Genomic DNA, 12,994 nt, shown 5'->3' with positions numbered 1-12,994 from the left:
AGGAATTGGGGGCAGGGATGTAGAGCAATGCAGACAGGGATGGAGCCCCTAGTTAAGCATAAAAATGTAAGGAGACCCTTACTGGATTAGACTAAAGGTCCATCTGCTTCAGCATTCCATTTCCTACAGTAGCCAACCAGGTGAGTCCCAAGAGCAGGGCATGAAGCTCTCTTGCTGTTGTCCTCAGGAACTGATCAGAGATACACTTATTCTCAACTTGGGATGGGAGAGATTCAGTTCAGTTCCCATTTAAAGGCAAGCTTACCAAATTTGCAACTCCCAAAACTATATGCAAGGCGAAACACAGCCGTCCTTTGAAATTTGCACTTCTCAGAATTTTTAAATGCAGTTCTGCAGCCAAGCAATGTGTACAAAAATGCATGCACTAGAGTAAATTCAACATATAAATGCATATATTAGTGAAAATAACATTAACATTGTATTGTATTAGGAGAAATTGCTTTGCAAAAATGTGTATATAAGACCAAACTGAATACAAAAATGTGTTTATTAGGTGAAATTAATTCTAAAATGCTGATGAATTTTCATGACTTAAAAAAATTGGAATGAGGAGAACTGAGCTTAAAACGATAAAAAATGAGAAACTGAAATGAACCAAAATTGACAGATTCATCCGTCACTACTCTCAACATGGAGGTCACTGATAGCCATTGATAAATGATTTTGAAAAGGTCTCTCTATCCACTTTCTCCACACCATGCACACTTTTTGCAACCTATCATTCTCCCCTTCATCTCTTTTCTAAGTGTTCTGTTTGTATTTGAAATTTATACCCCTCCCTTAAAAAAAAAGTTTCCTATACAACAAATAAGAACAAAGTTTTAGCATTTAGGCTACGGTCTGAAGGCACACAAGGCCAGCACCAGGTCTGGCCAGTGCCTGGATGGCAGACTGCCTGGGAACCATATGTAAGCTGCCTTGGGTTTCTGTCATGAAAAGAAAGGCAGGGTATAAATGTAATAAATAAATACATTTCCTCATAGAAAAGATGCTCTAATTCCCTAATCATTTTAGGTGCCCTTTTCTGTACGTTTTCCAGCTCTAGGATATCACTTTTGAGATGGAACTGTACACAGTATTCCAAACATGACTTTGACATAGATTGTATGAAGTATGGAAAACTATAATATTTACACCTTTATTTTCTATCCTTTTCCAGATAGCAAGGTTTCCTAGCAGAGAATTTGCCATTTTCATAGATGCCACCCATCCCCATATCAAATCTAGTTTGCTCCTCTGGCTGCTGGATGGTCCCAGATTCTAACATTAGAGCAGAAGAAAAAAAGTTATATTCAGCTTTTCCATAACCATGCATAATTTTTGAAACCTCCATTATTCTTCCCAGCCATCTTTTTACTAAATATTTTGTTTGTGTGTTTGTTTTTGAAATTTATATCCCCAGTTTAAAAAATTTCACCGGAGGCAAATTTGTAGAGCTGGGAGAGCAGCCACCCCCATTCTAAACTCCTCTGTGATTAGCAGGAGAGGCTTCTGGGAGAGGATCATAGCTCTGTAGGAGAGCACTGGTTTCACATGCAGAAGGTCCCAGATTCATTCCTTGGTACCTCTAGTTTATTTATTTATTTATTTATTATACTTGTATACCGCCCCATAGCTGAAGCTCTCTGGGCGGTTTACAGTAACTAAAAACAACTACAATTTTAAAAAACAATTTAAAACACAATTTTAAAATTTAAAACAATATAAAACACATGCTAAAATGCCTGGGAGAAGAGGAAAGTCTTGACCTGGAGCCGAAAAGATAGCAGTGTTGGCGCCAGGCGCACCTCATCATATGAATCATTCCATAATTTGGGGGCCACCACTGAGAAGGCCCTCTCCCTTGTTGCCATTCTCCAAGCTTCCCTTGGAGTAGGCACCCGGAGGAGAGCCTTTGATCTTGAACGTAGTGTATGGGTGGGTTCGTATCGGGAGAGGCGTTCCCTCAGGTATTGTGGTCCCAAGCCATGTAAGGCTTTATAGGTCAAAACCAGCACCTTGAATCGAGCTCGGAAACATAAAGGCAGCCAGTGCAAGCGGGCCAGAATCGGTTTTATATGTTCAGACCGTCTGGTCCCTGTTACCAATATGGCCGCTGCATTTTGCACAAGCTGCAGTTTCCGAACCGTCTTCAAAGGCAGCCCCACGTAGAGTGCATTGCAGTAATCTAATTTAGAGGTTACCAGAGCATGGACAACTGAAGCCAGGCTATCCCTGTCCAGATAGAGACATAGTTGGGCCACCAACCGAAGTTGGTATAAGGCACTCCGTGCCACCGAGGCTACCTGAGCCTCAAGTGACAGAGATTATTCTAGGAGAACCCCCAAGCTATGAACCTGCTCCTTCAGGGGGAGAGCAACCCCATCCAGGACAGGTTGGATATCTACCATCCGGTCAGAAGAACCACCCACTAGCAGCATCTCAGTCTTGTCTGGATTGAGCCTCAGTTTATTAGCCCTCATCCAGTTCATTGTCGCAGCCAGGCACCCGTTCAGCACATTGACAGCCTCACCTGAAGAAGATGAAAACGAGAAATAGAGCTGCGTGTCATCAGCATACTGGATGACCGCACCCAACGGTTTCATGTAGATGTTGAACAGCATAGGGGACAGAACTGACCCCTGCGGAACCCCATACTGGAGAGTCCAGGGTGCCGAGCAATGCTCCCCAAGCACCACTTTCTGGAGGCGACCTGCCAAGTAGGAGCGGAACCACTGCAATGCAGTACCTCCCACTCCCTACTCAGCCAGTCTCCCCAGAAGGATACCATGGTCGATGGTATCGAAAGTCACTGAGAGATCAAGGAGAATCAACAGAGTCACACTTCCCCTGTCTCTCTCCCGACAGAGGTCATCATACAGGGCGACCAAGGCTGTTTCCATGCCAAAACCAGGCCTGAAACCTGACTGAAATGGATCCAGGTAATTGGTCTCATCCTAGAGTGTCTGGAGCTGGCCAGCAACCACACGTTCAAGGACCTTGCCCAGGAATGGAACATTTGCTACCGGCCTATAATTAAGATTTTCTGGGTCCAGGGAGGGTTTCTTCAGGAGTGGTCTCACTACCGTCTCTTTCAGGCAGCCAGGAACCACCCCCTCTCGCAGAGAGGCATTAATCACTTCCCTGGCCCAGCCAGCTGTTCCATCCCTGCTAGCTTTTATTAGCCAAGAAGGGCAAGGATCCAACACAGAAGTGGTTGCATGAACCTGTCCAAGCACCTTGTCAACGTCCTCAAGCTGCACCAACTGAAACTCATCCAAGAAATCGGGACAAGGCTGTGCTCTGGATACCTCACTTGATTCACCTGTTATAACACTGGAGTCTAAGTCCTGGCGGATGCTAAAGATTTTATCCTGGAAGTGCCTAGCAAATTCATTACAGCGGGCCTCAGATGGTTCTACCATGTCCCTGGGGCCAGAGTGTAATAGCCCCCGGACAATTCTGACAATTCTAGTTAAAAGAATCTGGTGACAGGAAAAACCCTCTGCCTGAAATGCTGGAGATCACCACCACCATTCAGAGCAGACAACACTCTGGATGGCAGCTTCTTCGGTTCTAGGTTGCAAGGCATGTTTTCAGGCCTGCTTGACTTCATTTTTAATATAAGAACTAAAATACAACTCTGCCTCTGCTCCTAGACTCAGGTACATGCCAGGCCTAGTTCAAGCCCACCTTGCAGCAGAGTCCCATAGGATCTTTCCACAAGTGTATGTGCAAAGTTTAACCTTGCTTCTAAAAAAAGGAATCAGGATTCCTTTTTTGGGAGCTCAGCAGCTACTCTCTGAGAAATTCTGGTTATAAATGACTGCTTGTTAGTTTCTCTCCATCTAACTTCGGAACCTTCAGCCAAAAGGTGAGTTCAGAAAGGCACCTGCAGCTCTTCATTTAGGAGGCCAATATTACACAGACAGCAGATTCGAACTGCACGAGAGATATTGCTGACTGTAATCTTCTGTAGCTAATGTGTTGCTAATTCTGTTGCTAATGGATGCCACCGTGGCGAGCTACACAGCAAGAGTAAGGGAGGAAGTAAAAGGTTCTCGTGAGCTGGCAATATTGCACTGCTAACTTTGAACTTGCTGTACAAAATGAAGAGGTGAGGGGGTATTTCAAACTGTTTAAGGACCACTTTCTATGTTAAGCTAATTTGAACGGGGGCAAAACACTTCTGTGTACTGTACAGTTAATCTGCAGGTTGTCAAAAGTTGTCATCGCACTGTATGTCTTTCACCATGCACACATGGAATCCTCATGAATAACCACATATATCCAGACTTATGTTATGTCTTGTTCTATAGCACAAGCCCTACTGAGGCAGAGAGCACTGGTTTTCCAACTGCGCTCCAGGGAAACAAAGGAGTGTTGAGTAAGTACATTCTTAGTGTACATGAGGTGACAGCAAAGTCCAATAAGTGTTTGTACCCTAGAATATGCTCCTACAATCCCCTACAATAGGAATATAAGAAGTGTCCTGCTGGTTCAGACCAAAGGCATATCTACTGTAGCATCAAAGACTTAATGGTAGATATGTAAGGGGTCCTCAGCAGACACATTGTCTGAACCTCTGAAGTAAGAAATAAATGAACCTCAGTTAGTCATGTCGATTAACTTCAATGGGTCTGCTGAGTAAGACTAGCATTAATACCACCCACAGATTAGTAGTCTCTCTGATGTTGATAGTCTTCTACACAAGAAGCATAAATGCATAACCAGAAAATTCTGGCAGGATTTCTCTAACCACCAGGTGTAGAATTATAGCCTTGGGCCATTCATCAGGTGGACATCATGAGAACAAGCCACCATGCTAGGCTCAGAGGATACATATACTGCATTGTCCCATCTCAGGGTAAGTATTGGACAACTGAGCATCTTTATCGAAAACCTGCCCCCAAGTGCAACGGCTAAAAGGGAAGTGTTTCATAGTAACCTGCAGATGTTGCTTCAATGTGTTAGCCCAGCAACAAAGGGCATTTAAGGCAAAATCAGTTGCTTAACTAAAGATAACGTCTACATGCAATTGTAGTAAATCAGGAAGGCCAGAAAAGGACTTGAGAATGGCAAAGAATGCCTCTGAAAACTCTTGATCATGCATGTTGATTTCAAACAAGTGCTTGGAGGCATTAAGGAGTTAACCAGTATGATACATCTGGCAGTTCACTAATTTTACAAAGCAATCCCAAGGGGAGGTAGGGAAAAAGATTCCATTGGGGTGGAGAAATGGCCACTTGTGTCATCCAGCACAGAAACTGATGGAGGGAGGGTAGATTTTCTATCCGTCGTCGCCACCACCACATGCCTAGTTCAGCCTTTAAAATGTTCATTTTATTAAATAAGTACGCCAGTTTCAGGTGTGTGTGAGGGGAATGAGGGGGCATTGTAATCGGTGGGTGCAAGGCCTCCCCTGATCTGTCCCAATACCCCCCCATTTCTAGCCCCACCATCCTCCAAGTACTGCCAATGGCAGAGTGACTACAGCATAGTTTTCTGCTGCCGCACCCTGGAGACCCCCACCTGGCCTCCCAACCACCCTCTCAGAGAATACACAAGATTCCACCCTTAAAGTCTTTCAACATAACATGGTGGTAGCAGATCTTCCTAGGAAAGGATGTTCGCCACTGGTAGAGTCATTACAAACTATTTACACATGTTGTTTTAATTCAGGCAAGGTGCTTAAGGAGATGTTCTGGGAAAATAAGCAATTTTGGGGGACATCTTGGTTCAGTATCAGTAGAGAGAAATCGCTAACTTCAAGGTTTGTTTGAGCTAGGGCATAATTTCAACAGGCCCAGGCCTAGAACATTAAATATTAATAAAAAATAAACTTCCTTTGAGCCTGTGTAAAGTGTCATCTTCTCTCCCCTAAATATTATTGTTTTATGTGTACTTTAATTATGGAAGTTTATATTTTAATGTTTGTGTAACTGGTTTTTATACTTTGTAAACTGCTTAAAAGCCTATTTTAGTATCAAGTAGTATATAAATTAATTAAATTTTCACCATCATCCACAAGTCATCCTTCTACATATGGAGTAGGCTCCTAGAATCAGACTGTATGGCTTCTAGGCAGGCACCTCTTATTTTTGAACTACTCACAATATCAGTTGTGTTAAGACACTGAAATTAACCAGCTTATTCACAAGAAAACAATTGTCTAAGAACCCTTGAAGAACACCATTAATTTACAACCTGATTGTATACAAGTTGTTGTGATGGCACATAAAAGTTTAGGCTAAAGCACAACTGCTGTAAGATCATACTCTGTGGTACTCAGGCCTTTTTACAGATACAGTGATGAAAGGCAGCACTACTAAATCAGTGACAACCAATCATTGATAAGGGTGGCACAGTGCATTTGCACCACACTGATAAACAACACAGAAATTGATGAAAAACTTGCACCACAGAGAACAATTCAGTTACAAAGCATCCTAGAGATATTTTGGCATGACAGGTACTGACATTATTGATATTTCAGAGCTTATTAAAAGACATATGTATGTAACCAGGCCTTTTCCAGTCCTTAGTTTCAGCTGTTACGATTTTTCATTGTTTGGATAATTTGCGTTATGACTTTCATTGTTGTAGATTTTATTCATATTATAACTTCTTTACTGTTGTATTGGTCACAGCCTTGTGATACCACATGAACGGTGGTATTTAAAAAATGATTGTTTAAACAAACAAACACTGGAGCTGGCTGCATAGGTCTCAGCTTTACTTCATATGACAACTGCCAGTTACCCCAGCAATGCAGAGCAGAACAGAGGCACAATCTGTCACCAGTTAGGAGACCAAGAGTAACTGCGAGGCTGCACTCCCTACCTCCCAGGAAGAATGTCATGGCAGGGGAAAGTGGTCCCTCCCATTGGTCAGAGAAGGAGCAGCTGCTCCAGCATTCGCTTTTCTCTTCCCTCCTCATTGAATTTTCCTTTTTTATTGTAGCTATGGGCTTGTGTGCCTGCGTGTAGCAGGCACTGTCTTACCCTTTCGTCTTTGTACAGTGATTAGAAGATTTTAGGCACTTTATAATAGTTAAACAACAGCAATAATAATGATGGTGGGGCATTTTTAGACAAATTGGGGCTGACAACGAGCATATGAGTAAGAACCAGTCTTATAAGCCATTATAGTAATGTTGCTGCATGTTCTTGTGGTCCCTGTGGTAGCTGTGCATGTATTTAGGATCAGGGTATTTGCAATGAAGCCATCCTATAAAATAGGATGCAAACTGAAAAGAGGCTTTGATGAGTAAGCTACAAATAGCTGAGCCATCAAATAGCTCCTAAACATCTCCTATAGCTGTGGTTTACAGAGAAAGATGCCTTGGAAAGGACACTCTTGAAATTTCTTGGTATTTTCCCTACCCATAATTCTAAACTGAAATTGATGATCAATAGGCTGAAAGAGCATTACTCAACCTTCCTATATGAAATTTGGTAAAGCAATTTTTTTTGGGGGGGGTGAGCTGCTAAACTTGCTTGTTTTGAGAGAGGAATTGTTCTTACTGGTTTTAAAGCTATGTAGAAAGGAGCTTAAATCTTCTTTTGCCAGGCAATACATATTGTACTCACTTTTAATAAGCCACCCACAAAATGCAGTCCACACTGAATCAAGCTGCTCTTGACACCTCCCAGCCCCAGCCAAACTGTAAATTTCATCTGAGGTTTTAAGGTGCAAGACAGCATTTGCCTACCTAGAAGGCCATGAAGGGGTTCAGATTTGCGCCTCTCAGAGCTCCTGCCTTGATCCTTTCGCTTCTTGCTTCCTCTCAGACTGCCAAATCGCTTCATGGGCTACAACAGGCGCCGGCACCAGCAGCCGTCAGTCATACCCGTCTATCCAAGAGCAAATGCGTTCCACAGGTGGAGCAGAGGGCAGGAGGGGAAATACGTCAACTGAACTTGTCAACAAAGGGTGGTGTGGAATCCAAGGATCAAACAAGCAAAAAAATGAATAAATGGGGGGGGTGAGAAGAAATCCAGCAGGTATGCTAACAAAAAAAGTTTAAAACCAGAAATTTGAGTTCATAGAACTCTGTGCATTAACAATGGGAAGTTGCAGTGAAAGGAACTAGAGAATTATACCTTCCTAATGCACAATAAAAAGTGGCGTTGCCAACATCTGTTGATATCAGGAGCAGCTGAACACCGAAGAACAACTTGCAAAAGCAGCACTTCTATTCTTAGGAAGTAAAGAAGAATAAAAAAAGACGTGCAGAAGCTGAAACAGAATTTCTCTAAGCAGATTGGCTTTGGCAGAAAGGGATTGTGGCTGAACGATAAGCCGTTTGCCTCTTTTTAAATGAAACACTGAATAAGCGAAGCAAGCACGAGATCCCATGAAGGGAAGTGCCATGTGCAGTTCGGCGTGATGTCTCTTTAAAAAAGACTGTAAAAGGAAACCACCCGAAGCAGACAATTCCTGGCACCAATTGGCCAGAGCGCATTCCCATTATGACATCACACAACTATTTTGATTCATGACTCCTGGGTCTTTTTAGTACAACTACTTAACCTAAGATATGTTCAGCTCTCCCCAGGACTAAGCAAGAAGCCAGTTCATGGGGAACGAGGTGCTGCCAGTTTTACAACAGGCAGCTAGGTCACTTCTTGGAAACTTGAGTGGAGGAAGCACCCTGGATAGAGTCTCTGCATGCATATGCAAAACCACATATGATGTATTTGTAACTGCATGGCTAAATGTTTTCAAATGGAAGTTTAAAGGGAAATGGCTTGAGTATTACTGTTCCTATAATATGATATGCAGTTCCTAATGTTCAAGGTTTTAAAAGCAAACTTCTAATGCAAAAATAAAATATACAACTCCATTATAAAGGCTGCATTTATTTTATATTAGGCTTTCAAGGGCTATTTACACTCTCTCTCTCTCTCTCTCTCTCTCTCTCTCTCTCTCTGAATGACATCTTTAAGGAGCTGTACTGTTTACAAATACACCCTAATGCAGCCTTATTTAAGTATTTAAAGACACTGTTTTGAGTATTCAAAGTGAGTTGCATGATTTCCCCCCCCCCCGTCATCATTTCAACAACTCTGTTAGGCAGGCTGATGCTACTGTTCCTACACAACAAAACTAGGGGTAGAGATGGAGATATAGTGGCTTACCTACAAAGTTGCCATGCCCACTGCAAGTGAGCACTGGTTCTCTGTCAGTCTGCTACTAATCAAAGTCCCAATGGATTAAACGAGAGACTAAGCACTTGACGTTTAAGGCACATTATGGCTATGCTCTACTTCATTGCCTAGCGGGTTGGAGAAACTTGCAACATGACAACTTCACATCCTGTATTTTGCCTTACGGAATGTTATGGAGTGGGGGAGGAGACATAGGGCTATCTCTTTTGGTGGTGACTGCAACATGCAATTCCAGTCTAGGGCTTTCCCACTGAAATCAACTTAGAAATTCCTATCTTCAGATGGATGAGCAAACAACAAAACATGTGGTATTTGAGTGAGGGCAGACTGAAGGCATCAGACATTTAAATAGTTTCTGCTTACATATTAAAAGGTTAGGTTTTCTTTGTAGATTTACTTGCATTAGATTTCCAGACAATAATGTGTGGATAATATTATATAGTTTAATCACTATGTAGCTCTAGACTTAATTGCATCTGGGTGAAGTTGGGAGTTTCCTCTTACTGTTCTGTTCTTCTTGGAGACAATAAAGTTCTTGTCTGCCTTCCTGACTTGTGCATCCTCTAATCCTTCTGTGACAAGGACATCTACTATATATTTTGGAAAGTTGTCTGTTCACTATGCATTTGGATACCTCTTCAAGATATCATAACCAAATTTTGCATGACGGTTCCTGGGATCAAGGAGCAGATTTTCATCTATGTTTCAACACAACTGGATGCCATATTGAATCAAGATGGCAGCCTGAACCTTTCAAACCTGCACTGATTTTTTTATTTCTTAGAATTCCCAAGCAATGACGGGTACGAGGCTGCTAATTACTAATAATGAGGAAACGGCAGCAACAAGACAAAACAAGCCTTTCAGGTGATAATCCCTCATTTTTTATGAATTATCTTCTGCTGCATACAGAACAAAGAATAAGGCTGCTATAGCCCCACTCACATATGTTTTGGATTTCCAGGCCTAAACATTTATATTTCCTCCAGGGAGCTCAAAATGATGTATATGATTGACTGGAACTCAAATGGTACTTAAGAAGGGTACTTTCCGTAAACAGAAATGGAACCTAATAAGAACAGGCAGAATGAGCTAATTATCACTGGCCTAAAAAGAAGATTTGTGTGAATAGAGATATGCTTAAATGTATTCTATATTTTAAAGCACACCAGAAATAATAGGTGGGGTGAAGTAAATGGTCAATACTGGTTGGAATCTGATTAACAGACCATATCTACTCATTCATAAACATGAACCAGAAGCATTTTCCATTTTACTATTTACTGGGAAATATCAAGAAACTGGGGGGTCAACAGTATGTACTGCAGGAGTAGCCAACATGGGGGTTCTCCAGCTATTTTGGACTACAATTCCCATCAGCCTCAGCCAGAATGGCCAATGTTCAGGAATAATGGGAATTGTATCCACATTGTCTGGCAGGCAGAACATTGGCTACCCTAGTATACTCTGTATGCAAAATAGTATAGTATGTACAGTAATAGTAATTATACATAATATAGTATGTATAGCAATAGTAGTATTGCAGGGAGAGGAAACCTTTTAAATCAAGGGCTGCATTCCTGGGGGGGTAATTAGTCAAGAACTACATACCAGTGGGCAGGGCCACCTTTCTCACTCCCCTTCCTACCCCAGCTGCCAGCCCCACAAGAATCTCAACACACAGCAATTAGACTTAGATGGAAAAGCTCCCATTGGTGCCAATGGAAGCTTCCCCCCCCCAAGGCTGATTTGTACATGAGGTTCAGTAGGTCCAAGGTAGAGAGGCCAGTTATGTAATCCAAAGGCGCTGTGGGCTGCTGGCAGTTCCCCATCTCTGTAGTATAGACTAGAATCTAGCCCAAGTACCCGAGAAAGAAACCTCCTACCACACAAACTTGCCTGAACACTTATTTCATCTGAGGCTCTCCTCCACCAGCACCTGACTTAAGTGAGTGATAATAGGAGAGGTGTTTTTCCCCCACTGTGGCACCCTTCTTACAGAATGCCCTCCCAGGGATGCTCACCTGGCACACATTGTGATGTCATTCTGGTGCCAGGCAAAGACATATTGATTTGCTCCAGGCTTTTAACAGGTAATATAAGTTCACTGTATTAAAGTTTTATGCTGAGTTTTAACACAGTTGCTCTGCTCTGTTGTATATAATGATTTTATATCTTATTCTGGTGTTTTATTCCTCTTATTGCATACCATCCTGGTACTTCGATGAAGGGTCCAAAAACAGCTTATAAAACTCAATGGATTAAGTTCATGGTTTAAAAAAAAAACACCCTCTGAAATAAAACGTTTTCACTTAACTAATAAAGGAGGAGGAAGACGAGCTTACTTGGAGAGCAAGCTCTATAACCTTGATACCACCATGGAGAAGTCCCTGTCCCACATTTTAGTTTTATAAAACAGTACAGGCATACCCCGCTTTAACGTTCGCAATGGGACCGGAGAGTATACTTTAAGTGAAAATCTACTTTAAGTGAAGCAATTGTCTTCATTTGTACTGCACACAATCACCACTAGATGGCAGCAGCGACATGCCAATAAAATGTACGTTATTGCGAAGTGCGTGAACGTTAAGCGGGGTATGGGGAAGTATGGAGCATGTACGTTATAGCAAGGCAACGTTAAGTGAAGCAACGTTAAGCGGGGTATGCCTGTATACCAACTAGAAAAGCAGACAAAATCAACGGATTTGGGACAGTCAATTGTGGCTAAATAAGTTGAGGTTTTATTTATGTGATATTTTCAACCAATGCACTGTCTTTACTGTATGTTGGTCGTAAGTGGAGAAGTCGGAAATATGATACGGAGAACCAGGGTGGCCAAGCAGATAAGGGTCTTGAACCTGGGAGGCCTGCATTCAAAATCCTGCTCAGTCATGTGCTTGACTGCTGGCAGCCATAGGTCATCACTTAGGCTGTGATCTAGGGTTGCCAGGTCAGAAGCATCCCACAACCTGAGATTTTAGGGGCGGGACCAAGTGATGTCATGGGGTGGGCCCGAGTGATGTCACGGGGAGGGCCCGAGTGATGTCATTAAGCATGATACATTAAGCATTAATCACAGTTGCTGGGAGCGTACAATTAAAAAAAATATCTGACTGGAAATTAAGCTAGACATCTTAGCTAAAAGATGGAGCCAGGGTAGGGAACATTTAATCTAGCCTACTTGCTTTTGGCAAGAAGGATTTAAGTGCCTTCAGGCCAGGCCAGTCACCAGAAGGCCACTGTAGGAAGAAAGGAGCCTAGTGTTGTGGAGATGTTAGATGGGAGCATTGGGGAGTAAAGATGGATGCCCCTGAAGGCTGCAATTCTAAACACACATACTAAGGGACTAAGCCCCCATAGAACTCAACAGGATTTACTTCTGAGTAGATATAGTTTGGATTGTGCTGTTGGTAAAGCTTGACTAGAGATCCTCTGCAAAGTCATCCATACCCAAGCAGGGTTGGCAACCCCCTGCCTGGAATGCCCTGTCCTTATCTTTTAATATGGCTGCTCCAAACTTCTTTACAGATTTGACCCTTCACTTCAGAAAGAGGTCTGAGAAATGAGTAAGAGTAAGAAGATTCTCTACCCTTTCTGTCTGCATAGATGCCCTCATCCTTCCCCTGCGCCCAGCAGAAGCTCTAGGGCAGGCGGGATGCAGTGGCATCTCATAGAGGACACCCTCCCCTTTCATGGGGTGCATGATTTGTCCTGGCCCAGAGCAGATTCTGGGGTGGGCACCCCCAGTTACTTATTTTTCCTGTATGTCTTTTTCTGCTTTGATTTTCTATAGATGCCCTCCTCTGTGCCCTGCACCCAGC

The 12,994-nt window shown here is 42.6% G+C and overlaps 1 protein-coding gene across 6 annotated transcripts in view; it reads right to left on the bottom strand.

Moving 5' to 3' along the window:
- PRKAG2 (protein kinase AMP-activated non-catalytic subunit gamma 2) overlaps window positions 1-12,994 on the bottom strand; it is a 343,500-nt gene that overhangs the window by 157,587 nt on the left and 172,919 nt on the right. The window contains exon 1 of one of the 6 annotated variants that reach the window (XM_061586931.1): window positions 7,715-8,326. The exons of 4 other annotated variants lie outside the window; for them this stretch is intronic. In XM_061586931.1, coding sequence (XP_061442915.1) covers window positions 7,715-7,811 — 97 coding nt within the window. In that variant the 5' untranslated portion in view covers window positions 7,812-8,326. Of the gene's footprint in view, window positions 1-7,714; window positions 8,327-12,994 lie in introns of those variants that run through there. One more of the 6 variants, XM_061586934.1, reaches the window with a different exon arrangement.

This window comes from Rhineura floridana, chromosome 10, assembly GCF_030035675.1.
Source record: "Rhineura floridana isolate rRhiFlo1 chromosome 10, rRhiFlo1.hap2, whole genome shotgun sequence".
Taxonomy (NCBI): Eukaryota; Metazoa; Chordata; class Lepidosauria; order Squamata; family Rhineuridae; genus Rhineura; species Rhineura floridana.
This window is presented reverse-complemented; position numbering and strand designations above follow the sequence as displayed.